Source organism: Streptopelia decaocto (genome assembly GCF_964273445.1).
Source record: "Streptopelia decaocto genome assembly, chromosome: 3".
Taxonomy (NCBI): Eukaryota; Metazoa; Chordata; class Aves; order Columbiformes; family Columbidae; genus Streptopelia; species Streptopelia decaocto.
Window position 1 is genome coordinate 110,623,821 of NC_138656.1, and position 19,427 is coordinate 110,643,247.

Below are 19,427 nucleotides of genomic sequence, written 5' to 3' on the forward strand. Positions count from 1 at the left end.
CAAAGGATTAAAAAGGATTTTAATTATACACATATGGTCACAATTCTGCCTTAAAAAGATCATTGGGAAATGTACATAAGGCCGCTTGTAAATGTACATCATCTTTATGTTACTGTTACAATGTCATATGTCCAGAGAAAAAAAATTGACAGTATCATACATATTTGCTTTACGCTGGGAGAAGGCTATTCAAAAATACAGTACTCTTCTGTACAAAAAAATCATGCCACATTTATTAAGATGGAGGAAGCATTGGTTTCAGTCCATTTCTTACTACGCTTATCATCCCGACTTAAAATTTGAACAGATTGATTTCCCAAAGTGTCCATATTGACAGAATCAACAGCTATGTTATAAACAAAACATAATGTTTCTCACAATAGATAAAAAGAAAGCCGGTTCATATTTCTGAAACCATATAAAGATAGAATTTAAAAAAAAAAAAAAAATCACTCTTGATTTGCTGAAATAAATTTACATTATACAACACTATATGCCAGGGGGAGAAAAGGGAATGGGGATATGAATATACACTAATGCAAATTTTTGTCCCAAAAAGGGGTAAAACAAATTACATTTACAGCATGAAGGTTTACAAATGTACATCTGTACAACCAAGGTAAGCATCACTACTAAATTAGCAAGGCTTGTAATAAACATCGAAACGAGAGATTTGTTTTCAAACTGTAAACTTACACCTATTAACTACACGTATACAATGCAGATATTTATAGGAAGCAAAAAAGCTATCTGAATATTTAATCAATCATGCTTAAATGTTGAGCTATCAAGTTTACTTTTCAGTGGCCCCTTTTCTCTTCATCAATACCTATTTTTGCATCTACAGTGAGAAAGCAAAATAAATGCTCAACACTTTCAAATCCTTACAATTCTATATGCAAAATAAAAAAATACAAATCTCTACTCCTCCTGCATGGTAAAACTGACTGTAAAGTTAATACAGGGTTCACTCCTTTTCCAACGGCGCGCTTCACTGAGCAGAAGCGCCATCATAATTTTAATCCCTCTACCTTGTACAACAATTAAATATATAAGTATATACAGCACTTTTATTTTTAATACATCACTAGAGAAAACCTCAGGGCACCATTTAAAAACAAACGACAAACCTGTATCCACAGCAAGTCACGAAATCTGGGCTTTTAAGGTTTCCATCGTTATTCCCTACTTGAACTTGCTGTGCCCTGTTTATTATTTGGATAGTATGTTGTGAACCACCAAAATACAACTTAACTTTTCGACATGTTAAATAATGTTTATGCAGCTGATCAATTTCAATCTGGTATAAAAGACTTCACACAAAAGGGAAAAATAAGGATTAATTCTATATACAACTCTATAAACCTGTTGTGCTGTGATGCTGGGTAGACCTACCAGATTGCAAGCCAGTGTATTAAAAGAATACTGTACTTTTTCCCTTTAAAAACTATTTCAGTGACTTTACAAGGTAAAAATTTACAAAATATGTGACAGCTACTTTGATACAATTACATCATATACAGGCATTCTGTGCTTTGCCAGCCGTCCAATCTGATAGGTCTCCAGATCAGGGCTGGAGATTATTTTTTTTCTTTTTTCTTTTTTTAATAATTCACTCCCCAAAAATATACACAAGAATAAAAATTTTACAAATGGATGAACAAAGTCAATAAATAGATTTAAAAAAATCAGAACATTTATAGTTAAGTTGTATGTTTTGATCATTCACAATTCCGTTTTTTCTTCCGTTCCTTTTTGTCTCTCACAGCATCCCATTTGGTGGTCCACCAATCGGCCCCAGATCAGCGCTGTTCTTCAGGTAATACTTCTCCAGCTTGGCCAGAATGTGTTTGCCATAGGTGTATTTACGCAGAGTTGTGATGTGGGGTCGAATCTGTAAGAAGAAACCCGTTATTTTTTCTGCCCCCTCCCCCCTTCAAAAATTCTAAACACAGGAAACTACGCTTTAAAAATACTATGCAAAAAAAAAAGTCAGAATCCTGTATTTCAAAAGTTTCTGGAGAGATGTAGAAGTGGTGATTTTGACTCCGACAAGTGGAAAAGGGGGGTACAGCCCTTTTGCGGGAGTGCCCTGGTGGTGACTGGGGGAAGCAGAGCTCCAGCAAGAACATACTGGGCTCTGCACTAACACCCGGGGGCAATTCTGTCCAAGTCTGGATATTCTTAAATAGAAAATGTGCCCGTACGTTAGGGAGTGTGGGAATCTCTCCTGGGGTAACTGCAGAATGGATTTATAGCAGCAACTAAAATGACAAACCTGTATTTTTTCTGTTATATTAATAAAGATACTACGGTTTTATAGTAGGAGTATTTTCACAGAGAAGTTGGCACAAAGAGAGGATATGGAATCCAACTTCTGTAACTTTTCTGTAGATTTACATTTTTAACTCTGTGCTTTGAGACCTGAATATATTCTACTTTATAAAGCTCCACTGAATTTGATGTTTATACATGAAGCTCTAGATTCCAGAACCAGCGAGTTTTACATCTAGAGAGCAAGTTATTCCAGCAAAAAAGTTAGTATGGATAATGCTTTCTGAACCAATAAAACAATATACAAATGTACCTTGTGCATTATTATCTTCCGCTGAGCAGGTTCAGCCATATCAATCATCTTCTGAACCACGTAGTTGGCGTACTGGTCCTTCATCATGGTGTATAAGGCACTGTGAGGACCATCGTTCTGGCAGCAGACCTCATCGATCAGCAGGGCTCTTTCAGCACGAGAAGCGTGAGTTACACATTTTTCTACCACGTTGCTGAAAAATAAGACAAATACATTCTGTGACTTCGGAGGTAACATTAAGTAGCAATTTAAAATTTATCTGAATAGTTCAAGTGTCTTAACACCACTAAATAGCAAACTGTAAATGCATCAAGTCCCCATTTCAAAATCTTTAGTCTGTAATGACTGAGGAAGTTAAAGGATTTTACACTCCTCATGTAAAAAAAAAGTAATTTTCTGATACTTCTTATCTTGTAGGAGAGATTTTCCACTGGACCTACAGTAGGTATACCGGCTCTCGGGTTGCAGATGTTTTATGGTACATCTATTTTGGCTGTGGGTCCTTTTAAGACAAAACAGAGAAAGCCAGACACAAGGCTGCCTGCTTTTTCAGGAACACACCTAGACCAGAGATTCTGTCAAATATTTCTGTTTGTAGAGGAAGTCTCTGACCTTCCAGATACCTCAGAAGCTGGAAAGGCCATCAATGCCTATAAGACAACAAAGCGATTCTGGTCTTAAGTTTGTGCTTCAAAAATCAAGCAAGTTCCAAGGAGAGGATTATGAACAGCTCTATTTCGGCAAAGAAAAACAAATTCCAGATAGACCTGTTAGTTTCCATACAATTACTTTTTAAAACAAATGCCCCCATGATGTCACGATGCATTTCTACTTAATGTTGATGACAAGGTTAGTCTCACTAAATCATCCAGGATGAATCCTGAGGTCTGTTTTCCTTAGCAAAAGGCACATAATCTATATTTCAGCAAAAAGCACTGAGGGATGAGTTTTAGGCTCTAATTTCAGAGTAGCTCAGGACTCCTATAATAGTCTTTGAGACCTCCTAATGCATGAAATCCTTGTCAGGCCGAACCACCACTGCTTAAGCCTTTTTATCCACATACATCGCTTGGCTGGACTGACAGACAGTCTCAAGTCAGTGTCAGCAAGCACGTTCCAGGAGAGCTGCTCACCTGGCCCAGGGATCCTCACACACACCTGGAACCCATTCCCTGCACAAGGTGAACAAAAACCATCCCATAAACCTGGGGAATCGTCTTTGTTTTGCTACAGAACAGCATTTCCCCTTCCTCTCCTCCAAATCTAGTATAAAAATACCAATAGGGTTTATAAAAATACGGAGTTTCAGGAAGTAAGTCACACAACAGAAAAAAACCCTACGATGTCCTTTTTATAACACAATAAATAAATCCAATACTACAACTTTAAAAGGTTAGTGAACCTTTAATATATGAAGGCTGTGCAATACCTGGCAAACTTGTGCTGACTCAGAGCTAGAACTTTTCCTCTTATTTCTGAAACGATTTTGCTCTTGTCTTCAGGACGCCCGTGCTCCAGTACATGCTGAATAACATAATTTCCATACTGATCCTGAAAAAAAAGTTTACTTCAATTTTCTTTTGTGTTCTTATTGAGCAATCTGTACAGCTTCTGCGTATTTGTATAAACTTTCAAATTGCTGTTTGCACAGATACAAAAATACAATGTCAACATTATAGAAACAAAGTGATGCAAGAAATATTGCATCAAGAATTACTTAATGGACCACAAAATTTACATGCAAAATGTAAATAACCTGTAAAACCAGCATTTTGCTACAATATATTTTTTATCCTCTTAAAGAAAGAAGCCCTCAAAATTAAGATCATCATTCTTTAACAGCCATAGTATCTTCATGAATACTGGTTCACCAAAACAGTTACGTTTTAACTGGACAAGAAACCACTGAGAAACAAACTCCACTGTGAATATGTAGCAAAAGGCAATTCCTGCCTTCTCCTGTGTGGAAATTCCTACTGAACACCAAGTCCCTTCCAGTATTTTACACCAATTCAGTTTCAAAGCCATTTTTAGCGCTTGTTTTGTTTGTCTGAGACCGAGACAAGAAATCACCTTGTATAATGTTCTGTGCCTTCCTTTGAAACAGATGACTTTTTTGTGTAAGAATACGCAACATGTATTTTTGACAATGTATTTGTGTTTAGACATTATCAGAATTTATCTGAAGGACACCCGAGTGAATAAACTGCAAAAAGGCAATCTTTGCAATAAAATATACTAATTCTGTGCTCTTACAATGTATATTCGAAGCCACAGTGAAACGTGTAAGAAAAAGCTTTTTATATCTTCAGTGCCTCCCAACTTCCAAATTGATTTTTATTAAAACTACGTAAGGAAAGAAACAAAACTAAAAAAAGAGGCATTCAAACTACTTCTTAAACTAAGAAATAGGAACAAATTGTGCCGACAACAACGAAGAGCTCTACAGTGCATTATAAAACGAATATACACACTAACCTGCACTAGCTGTTCTGTGTGTTGATGCAGTTCTTCCAGGATTGGCAAAGTCTGCTCAGCGGTACAATGTTCCAGAATACGCTGAATTACTCTACAACCATATGGATGAGTTGAAAGTACAAATACCTTGAAACAGGATTGCAAACTGAAGTTAAACCAACCAAACTTTACATATGTAAGTAACATTACCATGTTCGAAATGGAAGTGAATATTCCAGCTACTTCTATTAAAAACAAGGTTTTGCCTGCCAATATCAGAATTCCATCTCCAGTAGAAGTCAATTATTCTGACTTCTTTTCACTAATTTCACATTCCAGCATACACAACAGGCTCCTTGATACAGATACAAAGTTTGTACAGATACAAAGTTTGTATCTGTCAGTCAAAACCCTGCTTATTCCTTTTGCTTGTTTCTCCAGCAGCCAGGTTTGTGTTTCAGGGATTAATTCAGAAGATTTAAGAGTCGATGTTGGTCAAAACTGCACACAGAATCCTGTGTGATTAGACACAGATCCAAATGATGCAGGCAGGTGGAAGAGATACCTCCTGTTACATGACATGACTATAGTGAGGTATTTTTCATTTGCCACTACAGATTAGCTAAGATCTGTATATATATAACTACTTGGAGCTGAGGATGAATGTCCAGTAAACACAGTCACATTTCAGTCAAGGGCTCTGTTTGCAGTTTAGAAACCGCATCTCATCTACTCCATACACACTTTTTACGTCAAAAAGACCTGATCCTAGAAACCCTGGTATGCCGTTTACTACAATGTACAACAATAATTCAGGTATTGGTGTTGTGTAAAATGTGAGCAAAGGATATTGTACATTTTGTTAAGAAATACTTTTGGCCATCCATTAAAGTAAAATTTAGTCACACAGCCAAGTTAGTAAGATTTTTACAATGCTTCTCAAGACTATAAAAGTACATGTTTGTCTCAGAGTATTAAAATCTTATTTAGCCTGCAGCACAATATCAATCTTATATTAATAACTTTTTTGGAAACAAAACAAAAACTCCAACCTTAAATAAGTGAACACCACCCCCGCTTCACTTAACACTACCCCATATGTAGGGACCGGATTAACGTATTTCTTCAATGTAATTCCTTAATGATAGATATCAACTGTGAAACACCGAAAGACAGACTTGCACCATAAGCAACAAGAGAAAACAAAAATGGCAATGAAAAAGATGCGCTAGAGAGCAAATACTTTATTATTACATCAAAAATGCTGATGTTGAAGGAAATTTGAAATGGCATATCACAAAACCCAATCGGGAAACCTGGCCTGAAGCCAAATACCTCTACTGGTATTGATAATACGTCCAAACAGGTCTTTGTAGAACCTCATCTCCAACAGATTCATCTTTTTACACCATGTTAACCGACTCTTTAACAGCTTTTCCATGTTATTATCCCTTTTTCATCCTAGCTAAAAAAAGCTGACTGCAAAGTATCAAACACTATCTTCTACACGCAAATGATGGAAAAAGATCTGCAAATCAAAGCAACCCTACGGAAAAGGAAGCGAACTGTTGACACTACCTGTCCTTTGAACGCGTCAATGATGAACTGGAGAGACTGGGGCTGAACACACTCAATGCATTTTTGGACAACGTGGTTTCCATTTTGATCTTTCACACATTTCAGAACATGACCATCCAGCTCTTTCACCATTTCATTCTGGAAAAAAGAAAAGATTATTCTTGTCTTTACAATGATTTTTTTTTCCCTCCCCTCAAAGGAATATTCCATTTCATCCTAACTGTCCCATCTTCATACGTGTGTGGTTTACTTGTGTATCTCAGAATTCTAATTTAAACAACTATTTTAGTCCCTAGGGCATTTCATAATGAAGGGAAAGATCAACATTTTAAGGAAGTAAAACGACATATGAAATAAAAAGAAATAATATTTAAAAAGTATTGCTCTAACTTACAATTACCTGCTGGTCAGGTGAGATTGACTCAAGTGCTTTCTGAATAACACGACAACCATACATCTGCAGGGCTAACGGTAGAACGTGACCACGTATGCGTGTTGCCAGGGCTAACTTTTGATCCAGGCTTCCAAACTGAAAGAAAATAAATGTGCTGTTAACAAATGAAGACATATCGCAGCATGCTGGAATTCACATGTCAGAGTAAGCACTTTCATGATGCTCTACAGGTTTACTGCATGCCTTGAATTATTTTTCCCTTTGCAGTTTTGGTGTGTGTATTTACCAGAAACTTTTATTTTCTAAATGCAACATTTTGTAATATTCCACATTCCACTCACATACCTGCTATCAAATGCATGACCTTGAAACACAACCTAAGAAATCAAAAGATTTTATACTTGTCTGTAGGAGTATGTAAGTGCAATAACTCGCTTACTCAGAAAAATTACACCAGGCACATTAATTACAGATTACTATAACATATTAATTCAAATCAGATTTTCTCTGATGTCTCAAATTTGTACTGGTCAGTGTATTTTACATCTTGCATGCAGTAAGCAAGTTGTAAGAGGAGGAGGGCACAGGGGAGATCTCAACCCCTGAAGTAGCTTCTTGGTAACTTCACGTGGCTTGAAGGATCATTCTTAACATGGGTGTTTCGGGAAACCTAGAAATACTTGGGCCTTGTAGAGCAAAATCAAAATGGTTTTGTACACTAGCTGTATCAGAGTATAATTCAATCGATGTTTTTCAGCAGCAGCCGATTCCTGTCCATATCATCCCCTCCATGGTGCCACTGCAGCCTGTGCTGCTCCCTGGTGAGCAGAGCAGAAGCCAGTCAGGCTTCATAATAATACACGTAACCCTCTTCTCAGACCCCCGACACAAGCTCCTGAGTTGGAAAAGCTTAATTCATCTATGGCCTAATGCACTTTTTTCCTGAGAACTCTTCTGCAAATTAAGATTAAAACCCTCAATTGACAATGATGATGTATGTAGACATCCAACTTCACATTATGGAAAAAAAATGGCAATTGATGACCCTTGAGCAAGATCTTCCATAGCACATGTCAGCCATGCTCTTCAGGAGATACTTCATTTGTAAAAAAGAATATCAAGTAAAAAAAAGTGAACACCTTGTTTCATAGATTACTCATTAAAAACTATATTCCTGTTTACATCAACCATCTTATTTCTTATTGGACATCTTTCCAGCTTCACCTTCTAACCACCCAGATGCTTTGATGTAGTCCTTGATTTAAAGTACATTACACTAGGTATCTTTTCCTACATTTAACTTTTTCCAGGACACAGGAATTGCTTTTTCTTTTCTCTGTAAGTTAAATCTTGTAACTCTTTGATAACACTTATTTTTTTATTTTTACCCTGCAGTTTTAAGAAAACACAAAGTTGTTCTAAATCTAGTAATACTGGATGTATCTTGTGACATCTCTTCCTCAAAATTCTTCTGCCTCAATACATTTTGTACACATTTCTTCATATATAGCAAGGATTAAAAAGTGTCCTTCAAATCTTTATGTTCCACATAATCTGAAAGTATCTGTAAGTTATGATAAGAGGCCTGTAAACCTCAATGTGCAGCCCGTACATTCACCAATGTTCACCAACAAACGTATCACCAGCACAAAGAAAAACTGTGCCTGCTACGAAAAAAGCAGGGGATAACGAACAGAAAACACATGTGCAGTGTATACACTTGCATTCTGTGGTGAAAGTCCAGTAGAATTTCGCTACGATGTTATGAAAAAAACCTCCGTTAAATTTAATCAGATTTTACAGCATTTCATTCACATTGCTGTTCATAGCGTTGGTGTGACGCTTACCTCAAAGAACTTCTGTATTACATAGTTTCCAAACACATCAGTCATCAATTGATACGCTGCTTGCAGGATCTCATTAAATACCATCTGGCGCTCAGCTGGAGTAGCTCGCTCCAGCTTTTGCTGTATAAATCTAAGTGCAAAAAAAGGTACATTATGCTTCACATAAACAACAGGAAAACCTCTCAAACACCATTTCAATGAGACACCTCAAAATTCTAAAGCAAGTATTCACCATTTATAAAAAAAAACTTATTAAAATGAAAGTAGCACCCCTACATATAAAAGGATACATTTTAGTGAAGTGATACTTAAAACCTTTCATTTGAGAAGGATTAAAGATGAAAAGAATAACAATACCTAAGTACCTGATGATGTATTGCTGAAAAATGGTTTTACATTCCAGATGCCAAATATTTTGTTTTCTTAACCAACACCTTTTTGATACCTAAATACTAGAGTTTACAAGTCTAGTTATGAGGCCATTTCTACACTGAGAACTTCTACAAACAGCTAAATTTATACTACTTTTATAGTGAAATGTCCTAGAGATGGAAAAGGTCAGCCTAAGAGCACAACTAAAGGCATGCTTTGTATTAAGATGACTAGCAGCTCATTCAAATGTTTGATGTTAGCAATAAGGAAGCAGTAAAATATTACTAAGCTATTAATTTACTATGATAATTACCTGGAACCATGCTGGTCTTGGGAAAATTCAACAATATGTCCAACAAGATCTCTTAGTTGAAGATTAGGGAAACGATTGTTTCTGAAATCTTCCAGCAATCGACTACGTCCAGAAGGCATAATGTCAGACCTACTGTAACGGAGGCGCGAAGGAGGGAAGAGCTGACTGGTGGAGCTAAAAAGACTGGAGGTACTTGCCGCACTGCGATACTTTGCTTCGGCTCCAGGTGCTGCAGAAATATAGCGACCACTACCATTTGTCAGTCCTCCTACAAGGAAGCAGTTCTGTCAGTAAAAGCATTAGGGAAAACAAGCAACAGCAAAACAGTCAGTGTACTAGAACTAGGGATACACCCTGGAGCCAAAGAAAACAACAGTGTTGTCTTGTTATCTACATTTACCTCGTTACGGTTGGAGGAGTTAGATAGCTTTATCTTACAATAAATAAAACCATTCTCCTCCTCACTTTTATTTTACGTGAAGGGCACCAAGAAAATAAGTGTCATTAGGAGAATATAACGAAGCAGGTAAAGTGAGCACCCACTCAGACGTACTTTAGAATTAGATGGGCCTTAGCTCAGTGGGCAGATTTCCACTTTACAAGTAACGCTGACTTGTGCTCTTGTTACAAGTCTCAAAGTTAGCCAATTGTTTCAAAACAGACCATGAAATCTGAACTACCCTTCAGTCCCTGCTGAGGTACCTTTCCGACTGACAGTGCTAAAGGGCATTTTTGAGAAGGCACGTGGTGCCTCTTGTCACGCTGTACCTGTTCTGCAGGGTATCTGGTGACTTCAGCATCCTGGGCTTTCAATCTGATACCTCTTATAAGCCCTAAATATGTCAAATTTCAGACCAGGGAACTAAGAATGATCTACTTAATTCTAAACCAACCAGAGATATATCAAACTGAAGTTCCTTTTAGAAACATGAAGACTTTCCCTTGCTGTGAGAACATTCATAACTCTCCCTACAATTCCTATTTCCTTACTTCTAAGATCTGAACTGCCAATGTTTAGGTCCTGGTCCTTTTTGCTACCGCTATCATCATCTCTAGTCCTGTGAATTCTCCTCATATATTGCTCTCAGTCAGCTTATGTCACTTGGAACCTCTCTCCCTTTCCCTTTAAACAGGCAGCAATTACCATCGTAAGCATGCAAAGCATCTTTCTCAACTACAGTATGATTTTAAAAGGGATACTGCTACTATACTGCAAGCAGAAATATTCAGACAGTTCCCACCTAGAAACCTCAACTCTACTACTAAAAACAAAACAAAACCCAAACCTAAAATGATTGAGTATGGATTGGAAAATGAAAGCATTTTCAATTTCCCTACAAATTATCTAGAAAGTGATACAGTAACTGAAAGCCCTTTCAGAGTCAAAAGAAATATCTACAGTTGAATTTTCAGAAAATTGCAGTATGTGCTGTCTGAATGGTGCTCTAGTACAAAACTAATTTAAAAAAAGAAAACAAAAGCAAAAAAATAGGAATCAGCTGACAGTGCCCCAGCCAAGCCTTCATTTGGTTCCAAGTATTTATAAGGCCAGGCAGCAACAGTGTTACAGTGGGCTGGTAATTTATTAATGGTCAAGTATCTTTTTTGAAAGGCCAAATCAAAATACCAGAGTCTGGCATGTTAGTGCTCTGCAAGACATATCAAGCATCAACTTTATTGCACTGTATAGGATTATGCCCTAAAATAGAAGTAATTAGTATTTATTTTACAATTAGTTTTCAAAATTCAGTGCTAAGAATCAGTAAAGAATCACTAAATACTTTATGCCCCAGAATACCTTTTAGAAAACACTAGGTTTTCTTTTAAATTAAAGCCTCTTAATTCTTTACAGCCAGGAAAAGATCAGGTTTTTTTAAACTATAATTTCTAGTTTCCATTGACAACCACTACTTTCAGAAAAGAACCGACAGCAACATGATCCTAGCAGACCAAAAGAAAAAAGAAACCCAACATTCTGCAGGTGGAGCAGCATGCAGAGTGACACCCTACAGTCATTTCTCCTCCAGGAAGAGCCTCCCAAAGAACAAAAACTCACATACCTGAAATTTCTCATCTAGTTTATTTAATACATGAATGTCAAGCTGTGTAGTACCACTATTTAATGCCAGGAGAGGGCAGCAAAGCCCGTTTAAAAGGAACTCCTGCAAGCTCCTCTGTAGCATCTCTAGTGCTCCACTGGTCTCATGCTCAGTTCTGTGCCAGAAACCAGCGGGTAGTTTTGATCGTATGTTCAAAAACTGCATGGCTCTAATTAGCATGGCTCTAATTAGCATCCACTGTCATGGAACTGCAGGAATTGTTTCTGCTTTTCTTATTTATTTTTTTTTAAACTGAGCCTTCATACAAGTATAAATTACATGTGATAATTTATTGAGCAAAAACGTGGTAGCTTCCAACAAACATGCTATATATGTGCAGTAGAACTGCACGTATACAATACATTTCACACTCGGGATTATCAAGCCTTTCTTCAGTCTAATTTGGGAACCGTTCCCTTTTAAGACTTGTAAGACAACTGTGCTGCAACTGGGAGATTCCTGTCCAGCCTGTGAAACTACTTCAGACAATCATGTTAAGCAGGACGATAACACAGGCAGGCTGAACACATATCCACTGTGCCTAGAAGAACCTGTCATACTTCAACAGCACACAAAGCTTAAGCTTGTAAAACCCTGGATGCTATTATAAAAACAGTAATTTAATAGGTAATTAGCTCTTTTTTCTTATGTAACCTTTCATTACGACAGCAGCGTTATAGCTCAGTGGCAACTTGGCAGATCTGAAAAACAGTAACCCCCCCCCCAAAATAAAAGCAAATTGTCACGGGTACTTATTATATGCAGATATACTCTTGTATACAATGGGCTACTTTCCTAAATATTGTATTCATTACTTTCTCAGTCCAAAACCACCAAAGTGTTAGTGCGGACATTAAGGACACCTGGTCTCTTTCCCAAAGATTTTGAGTGTGAACAGCTTAGAAATGTAAACTGAAATCTGAATTCTAGTTACTCAAATACTCCTGGTTATTCTACCACATCCCTGTGCTCTTCAAGAATTCAGGACACTTGTTTTACAGATACTGATTCCAAATGAGAAAGGTAACAGCTTAGGTTTTACAGATTATTTGGGGAACATGCCCTACTGAATAAAGTATCTAGTCTAAACATTTCTGCAAACTCTTAAATTTTCAGATGTATTGGGCATCAGTAGAGTCACACGGCTACAAACCGATGGGGAATAAAGCGTGCAGTTCATTCTTCAGACAATCACTTAGCTACCACTTCTGATCTGGCAAAACAAAGATCTCTGATGCAATGAACAATATTAAGTTGATTTACAGTTTAACTGAACCTAAAATCCCTGTGGCTAGTCCACAGAGGTATAAGGGGATATTGGACTACCTAAAATAGCCTTACTAAGCTTGAAGGACACAAATCATGTTAAATCACTAACTCCTTAGCATGGGTAGCATATTTAAGGCAAAGGAGAACATTAAGAAAAAAATATTAAAAACTAGATCTAGGCGCATTTATTTTGATAGCATTAGTCTGTTAGTACTTATTACCAAAGTATTTCTTCAATCATTTCTAACCAAGACATAAAACAGATCTACTGCACAGTAACTGTTTAAATCAGTCAGCAACATTATTTCCTAGTAAAGTACCTGCTAGTATATAAGCACTTCTAGCTTGATTTTTACAAAGTATTTGTTCATCTGTAAAAAAAGTAGCTTCATCTCATCCTAAGCTAAAAACTTCATGTTCCTATGGAAAACAGAATTACATATGTATGTACACATATGTATTTCTTTTTTAATGAATCAATGCAAGTGGCCATTACGCCTGGTTTACTGAAGCCCTACAGAGTACATCCCCAGCAGAGGCAATGCAAAGCTCCCCACGCACTCTTGCCAAGGGGCCTTTACTCCTACCCAGAATGACCGTTCCTAAGATAAAACATCAATCTAAACTACTAACAAGCTTGGCTTGCAAAGCGCAGAAAAGAATTACCTCCAAGAGCCCAGACTGAAAAAATCCTACTCTACACCAATGCTAAAATCTACCAAACAGAATAAGCAGTACCAATCTAAAAGGATTTTGTAAAACACAGGAAAAAATACTTTCTCTGGCAGTTTTTTGTCCCTGGGAGTGAAAGGGTAGTTCAAATTCATGACCTTACTGCTCCAGCTGATGACAGTAAAGCAGCAGTTACAGACAACTGACAAATCCCTTCAAATACAGGAAAACTGACACTAGAACAAAATAATTAGCACATTCCTATTTTAGGATGTTGGACAAGAGTTGGTGAGAAGAAAAAAAAAAAACAGTAAAATATCACAAATTCCTTGTAAAAGGGAAACTGGTCTTTTAAGCTACAAATGGCAGCAGTGTCTGACAAAGGGGTTATAAAACCATGCACCCTTTCCCAGGATTGTGCTCGGGTATTCTGGTGGCCAAAACAGGAGCAACTGAGTTTGATGCCCATTTGAAAGCAGGAGTTAAACTTAGCTGAACCTGTCGATGTAAGGAGGCAGGACCACAAGCTTTGAAGGTGGAGGGAGGGCTGCATTTGACAGGCATTATCAGAACACCAATGGAAACTGCATGCAGACATGAACTTACAACGTTGTTCTACTCTGAAAAGTGACGACAAGATAATCATACCCTGCTGAAAATATACTCCCTGATTGATTTCCAATGTAACTTCTCACTTGGTGAGAAAGCTTTGCCTTTTTTTAAATAAGTGAGAACAAAATAAATGCTTCCAAGAGTGGCTGATGGACACACCAGAATAAATTTAGCAGAAAAGACAATTAACTGCAGAAACAGTCTTCAACTTTTTGCAATGGTGCATCTTAGAGGTAACTGCACAAAGATATTACAAAGTGTTGAATGCAGGAAATGCTAAGAAAAAAATTTACTGCGTTTTTGTGAAAGCAAAAATCCTGAAGACCTCAATTTCCAAATTTCAGATTGATTTGGTGAAGTAGCAAAGTTCCCTCATAATTGAGGTTCACCAGGACACATGGAAGCCACTGAGGTTGTCTCAATTTTCAGAGTACAACTGTACATTCTGGTCTTTACACACTGATCTAGCACATGATTTTAACAAACTATTATGCTTAGTTCACACTGCCAAACAGTCCAAAATGGATTAAGATCAGTATTTAACAATTTCTGCTGATGTAGGTAATCCTCTATACTGATCACAACTCACTTTCTCAGAACTGGAAAGTCTTCTATTTAACATTTATCAAATGTGAAACAGCACAAAACTTTGAATGTTCTGAATTTTAGATAATGCCTTCCAAAATTTGGCTGAAGTATAGTTTTCAGTAATATGAAAACTATTGTGAGAATACTTTGAAAAGAAAGAAAGAAAAAGATTTCCATGATAACCCCATTGTCAGATGTTCAGAACTTTCTCAAAAGCCTCCATTTGGGCTGAAACTTTCCATGCTTGGTCTCAGCCCAAAGGTGCACTTTGTAGACCTGAAAAAGGAAAAAAGGTAAGTAAAAAAAAATAAAATGTGCTGAAATATCCCCTCGCCCAGTTTTACTTTGGGTATTCAGCACTTAACCATGAAGGGGATACTGAACTGTAACAGATTTAATTTACTTTTAACCTTGTTATACAAACCACTCACACATTTCTCACTCCAAGTGCATTTTAGCAGGTACTTTTAAACTTTTTCCAGTTTTATTTGCGCTAACAGAAGTACAGGGGATGAGGTTGCCTATTACATGCACAAAACTGTGCATGGAATAGTTAGTGAAGCAACAGGCAACTCAATCTTGAAATCAGATCTAGTTTCACTGTATGATTTTAGCATCCAAGCTGAATGACCACAAATTTTTGCAGAAACAAAAGAGAAAGTTTACCAAGTAACCTCAGGTTAGAGGCGTTCTCTTCTAAATATACTGTAGGCTATAGTGGGGTTTCTTCAGATTTTGCTTTAAATTTTAAATTTTTGTCAGGTAACTAGCTTAAAATTTTCTAAAAAATTAGTATCATCATTCCTATTCCTATTTCCTTCACAAGTGCATTTTCTCTTTTTCCACCAGCCTGGTGATGAACTATTGCCTTCCTGGCCCATGATGTAGTAGACTCACTGATTCAAAAACCACCTTTCAGTACATTTTACATTGAGATCTTTGCTCACTTTTCTATATTATCCTGGTAAGGGGCAGTAGTGAAAGTCACTTCACTGTTAAATACAATGTCATCTTAGAACGTCCTTAATGTGGTAATACACTGAAGTAGAAACAAAAATAATGCACCTTTGCTTGATATACTGTGGAAACATAATGCAAAAAGGACCAATAAGTCTTACAGGGCTCTCTATCAGGCATCTGCAAGGGAAGAAAAATCAGTTGCTGGCCCGATATGCAAAAAGCTGCTGAGTGCCCTCCACCGTCAAATCTCTGAGCACCCGAGAATGGAACAGACCCTCCTCATTACAAAAATGTTTAACAGCAAAGGTAACGTGACATCTCTTACGCAACATATATTTTACACATAGAAATACATACACACATACAAACAAAAAGTGGCTTTTTTTTTTGGTTTTTTTTTTTTTTTTTTTGTTTTCGATTTATTTTTTTTTTACCTAAATGCAAACTGGATGAGGATCCATGTGATGAAAGTGATGGCGGTGGCGTAAGTGAATGTCCTGGCGTTTGGCTTGGCAGAGGCATGCCTATTGGACTTGGAGAGGAGGAAAATCCCAGACTATTGTAAAAAGGCTGCCCTATGGGTGCTAGGCTGCTACTAGATCTTTTGTACAAGTCAGAGCTAGTAGATAGAGAATCTCTCCTTGTGGCACTACTACTTGCAGAACTGCCAACTGAAGAAGAAATAAAAAGACCCTAATTACACAGTGTCAACTGAATAAAACCTATCCCCAACTACAGCTGGGCAATAACAGATGCGATCACAATAATTACAGCAATCATTATGACAAAGACAATTACTGTGATAACCACACATGCTCTTAAGTAAATCTAAGTGGGTGTAAACATATCACTGATAAGTAATTTCACCAATGCCCATGTCTTTCAACATTTCATTCTAGACTTCTCACAGTAATATTGCAGCACTCTGTTTTAATTGTCTGGCTTCAGGCTTTGGGACAAATATGGAATTTATGAATTAGATTACACTCTCACTTTATAGAATAAATGATTCTAAAAATACTTCCACTGAACTCTTGGATAATTTTTTTGCACCCTAAATTATTAGTCAGACAGCGTTACGTGATTTTAGGAAAAAGGCTGGAGACAATTGGTTGTTGTTGTTTAAGGGTTCAGAAAATAATCTATGTTGCTGTTCAGCTGTTTCTGAACTTCCTTATGTCTGTGAACCCCGCACCTGCAGGAAAAAAAATCACTAAAAATTCCCTACAAGAATTATGGTTCTCAAAGAAGTATTTTGAAAAGATATACAGAAGGAAGAGGCTAAGAAGACGAGAAGTGCAATAGAAATAGAAAATTAAGGTGAGAAACTGAAAAATTATACTGCTACCAGTATTTCTGAAAGTCAAATTAGACTGGAAGCTTTGGATAACAGTGTTTTAGTGAAGGACTGGTTATCCTGCACAGCATCATTCAGCATGGCCATGGACAGTTTAGGATAACAATAGAACAATAAAGAGCTTTTAGCAATGTTAAAATTCTAGTACCTGTTGCATACTAGTGAAATATTAAACTAGAGTGTCTATTTTAAACACTGGGATGGTATTATGAGCAAAACCAAGACTGAGGATATTTTGGTAACAAAGATTCTTCTTAAGCTGAATTTGGAAAATTGTTCTCCAACTTTAAAAGGAAAAGGTCGGAATTTATTTATACTTCCATAATCTTTACCTTTGGAAGTACCTCCCTACTACAGCTGGCAGCATGGCCTAATCTGAAGAGTGTCTGACACTTGCCATTTTAAGACACTAATTGGTTTCCTCCTAACATTAGCAACTTGGCAAACGCTTTTCATGGCAGGTACCTGCTTGGACCAAATATTTCAAAGAAGTTCCACCCAAACAACACTGCCATTTTAGAAAAACAGGTGAAAAAAGATGCTTTATCCCTAGTAAAATAATCCAGCTACCTATTATTGGAGGAGTTAATGCTTTAATGTACTCAGACCGATGTGCCAGCAACAGGAGACCTTTATTTTCATGCTCTATTGGATTGAGCTAAAAATCTTAGCAAAATCATGCATCATACAGTTTCAGCACAGATCTGCTACAGACTCACAGTTGAAAACTTAAAAATCCTGCCCATCTATGGCACAACTGAGATGGCTGATAAAGGTTTCTCCTGAAATTGACTTCTGGGCTTCTGTGTGTCATGCGAAAAAATGGCCTCTGAAACTGCTGTCCAAGATCCCACCTTGTGTTTGGAAGGCCCATCAGGCAGTGTGGAAATGAAGTTTTCCACTTCAAATGCAGAGGAGGCAAAAGCCAAACACAAGAAACAGACCAGAGGAAGAAAAAGAAAACAAAAATAGAAAAAACAGAAGCAGGAGGAGAGAAGGGTCAGACAAAGGAGCCAACAAGGAGACTGCGAGAAAACTGGCAAGCACTTTTGAAACCAGTGGGACTGAGGATGAAAAGAACGCAGTTCTGAAGGCAAGTCAAGCTGCAGAAGGTGTATGTGACTGTGGGGCAAAACAGCTGGAGTAGCGAGCTGGTGATGGGAACATCGCACAGTGCAAGCAGAAACAGAAACGTGTTTGGGAGGATGAGGGGAAGCGGGAGGGAAATGCTGCCTGGACACTGTGAAGGAAGACATACTAGAGGAGAAGCCAGAAGGAAGAGATACTGGACTAACTAGGTGAGGAGACTGAGAACAAGAAATCAGAAGAGCAAATTAAGGCAACAGTTGAAAGAAATCTCAAGATTTGAGACTAGTTCTACAGGTTCTGGCTCTGCAGTGAGCCATGTGAATGCCAATACAATGCTACATGATGCATTGCTATTTTCCAAACTAGAAAAAAAGTGAAGCAAACTTCAGATTTCTTTGCGGGTTTCTTACCCAGCTAAATTACTGCAGCTTAACAAGTTACCACGAACCAGCCGAGCTGCATTTTCACACATACACAAGCAAAGCTCACGAAAACCAGAAGATAATTTGGATTTGTGTGGCGCTCCTCACCACTGTGTAAGCTAATGCAATGACTTTACACTTGGTCCCAGCCAGAAGGAGGCACCTGGAAAGCTGCCGTACTTGATCTAATTCTTTAGCTACCTGTTAAGCTGCAGTAACTTGTCATGTACCTGAACCTTTAAAATGGAGTATGAATAACTTTTATTATAAAAGAGCAGAGACTGTAAAGTGCATACAGCCATCCAGACTGTATGCTTGCCTATTCCTGCATTTACATTGTTGTTAACTTGTTCAGCTAGAACATGTTCACCTTTGCATTTTTTGCAGAGCTATTTTTTTTTCCCTGCAACAACTGAAAACATAAAGGCAAGATCTGTATTGACATCTGTCAATCTTCACGGCTGTATTTTAACTGAAATTCAACCTTTACAACATGCTGAGTAGAGTTACAAAGCAGCTAGAACTTAAGATAAAAAATTAAACTTGTTTTTAATTTGCCTCAACATGCATGAACACCCATTTATATAAGTACTCATCTGTGTAATTCAATTAATATATACATACAGCTCAGGAACTATTTAAAAATATTGAGGAAGCATTTTTAAAGCAGCTGTTATGGCAAGTACAACTTATACTTGGCAGAAGGGCACTTTCAATATACTTTTATTTCAATAATACTACTAAAAATATTTCAGGTTTAGATAGCACCTTTCATCAGCACTTCTCAAACTGCAAAAGCAAAGGCTTCCTC

At 37.3% G+C, this 19,427-nt stretch overlaps 1 protein-coding gene across 6 annotated transcripts in view; it reads right to left on the reverse strand.

Moving 5' to 3' along the window:
- Nucleotides 1–19,427, reverse strand: part of PUM2 (pumilio RNA binding family member 2) — a 67,124-nt gene continuing 47,697 nt past the window's right edge. For 3 of the 6 annotated variants that reach the window (XM_082049555.1, XM_082049553.1, XM_082049556.1), the window contains exons 13-21: nt 16,183–16,419; nt 9,549–9,816; nt 8,864–8,993; nt 7,017–7,151; nt 6,623–6,760; nt 5,066–5,191; nt 4,017–4,138; nt 2,588–2,780; nt 1–1,894 (exon numbers count right to left, since the gene is read on the reverse strand). In XM_082049555.1, coding sequence (XP_081905681.1) covers nt 1,763–1,894; nt 2,588–2,780; nt 4,017–4,138; nt 5,066–5,191; nt 6,623–6,760; nt 7,017–7,151; nt 8,864–8,993; nt 9,549–9,816; nt 16,183–16,419 — 1,481 coding nt within the window. In that variant the 3' untranslated portion in view covers nt 1–1,762. The remainder of the gene's footprint in view (nt 1,895–2,587; nt 2,781–4,016; nt 4,139–5,065; nt 5,192–6,622; nt 6,761–7,016; nt 7,152–8,863; nt 8,994–9,548; nt 9,817–16,182; nt 16,420–19,427) is intronic. The other 3 variants (XM_082049554.1, XM_082049558.1, XM_082049557.1) reach the window with 3 other exon arrangements.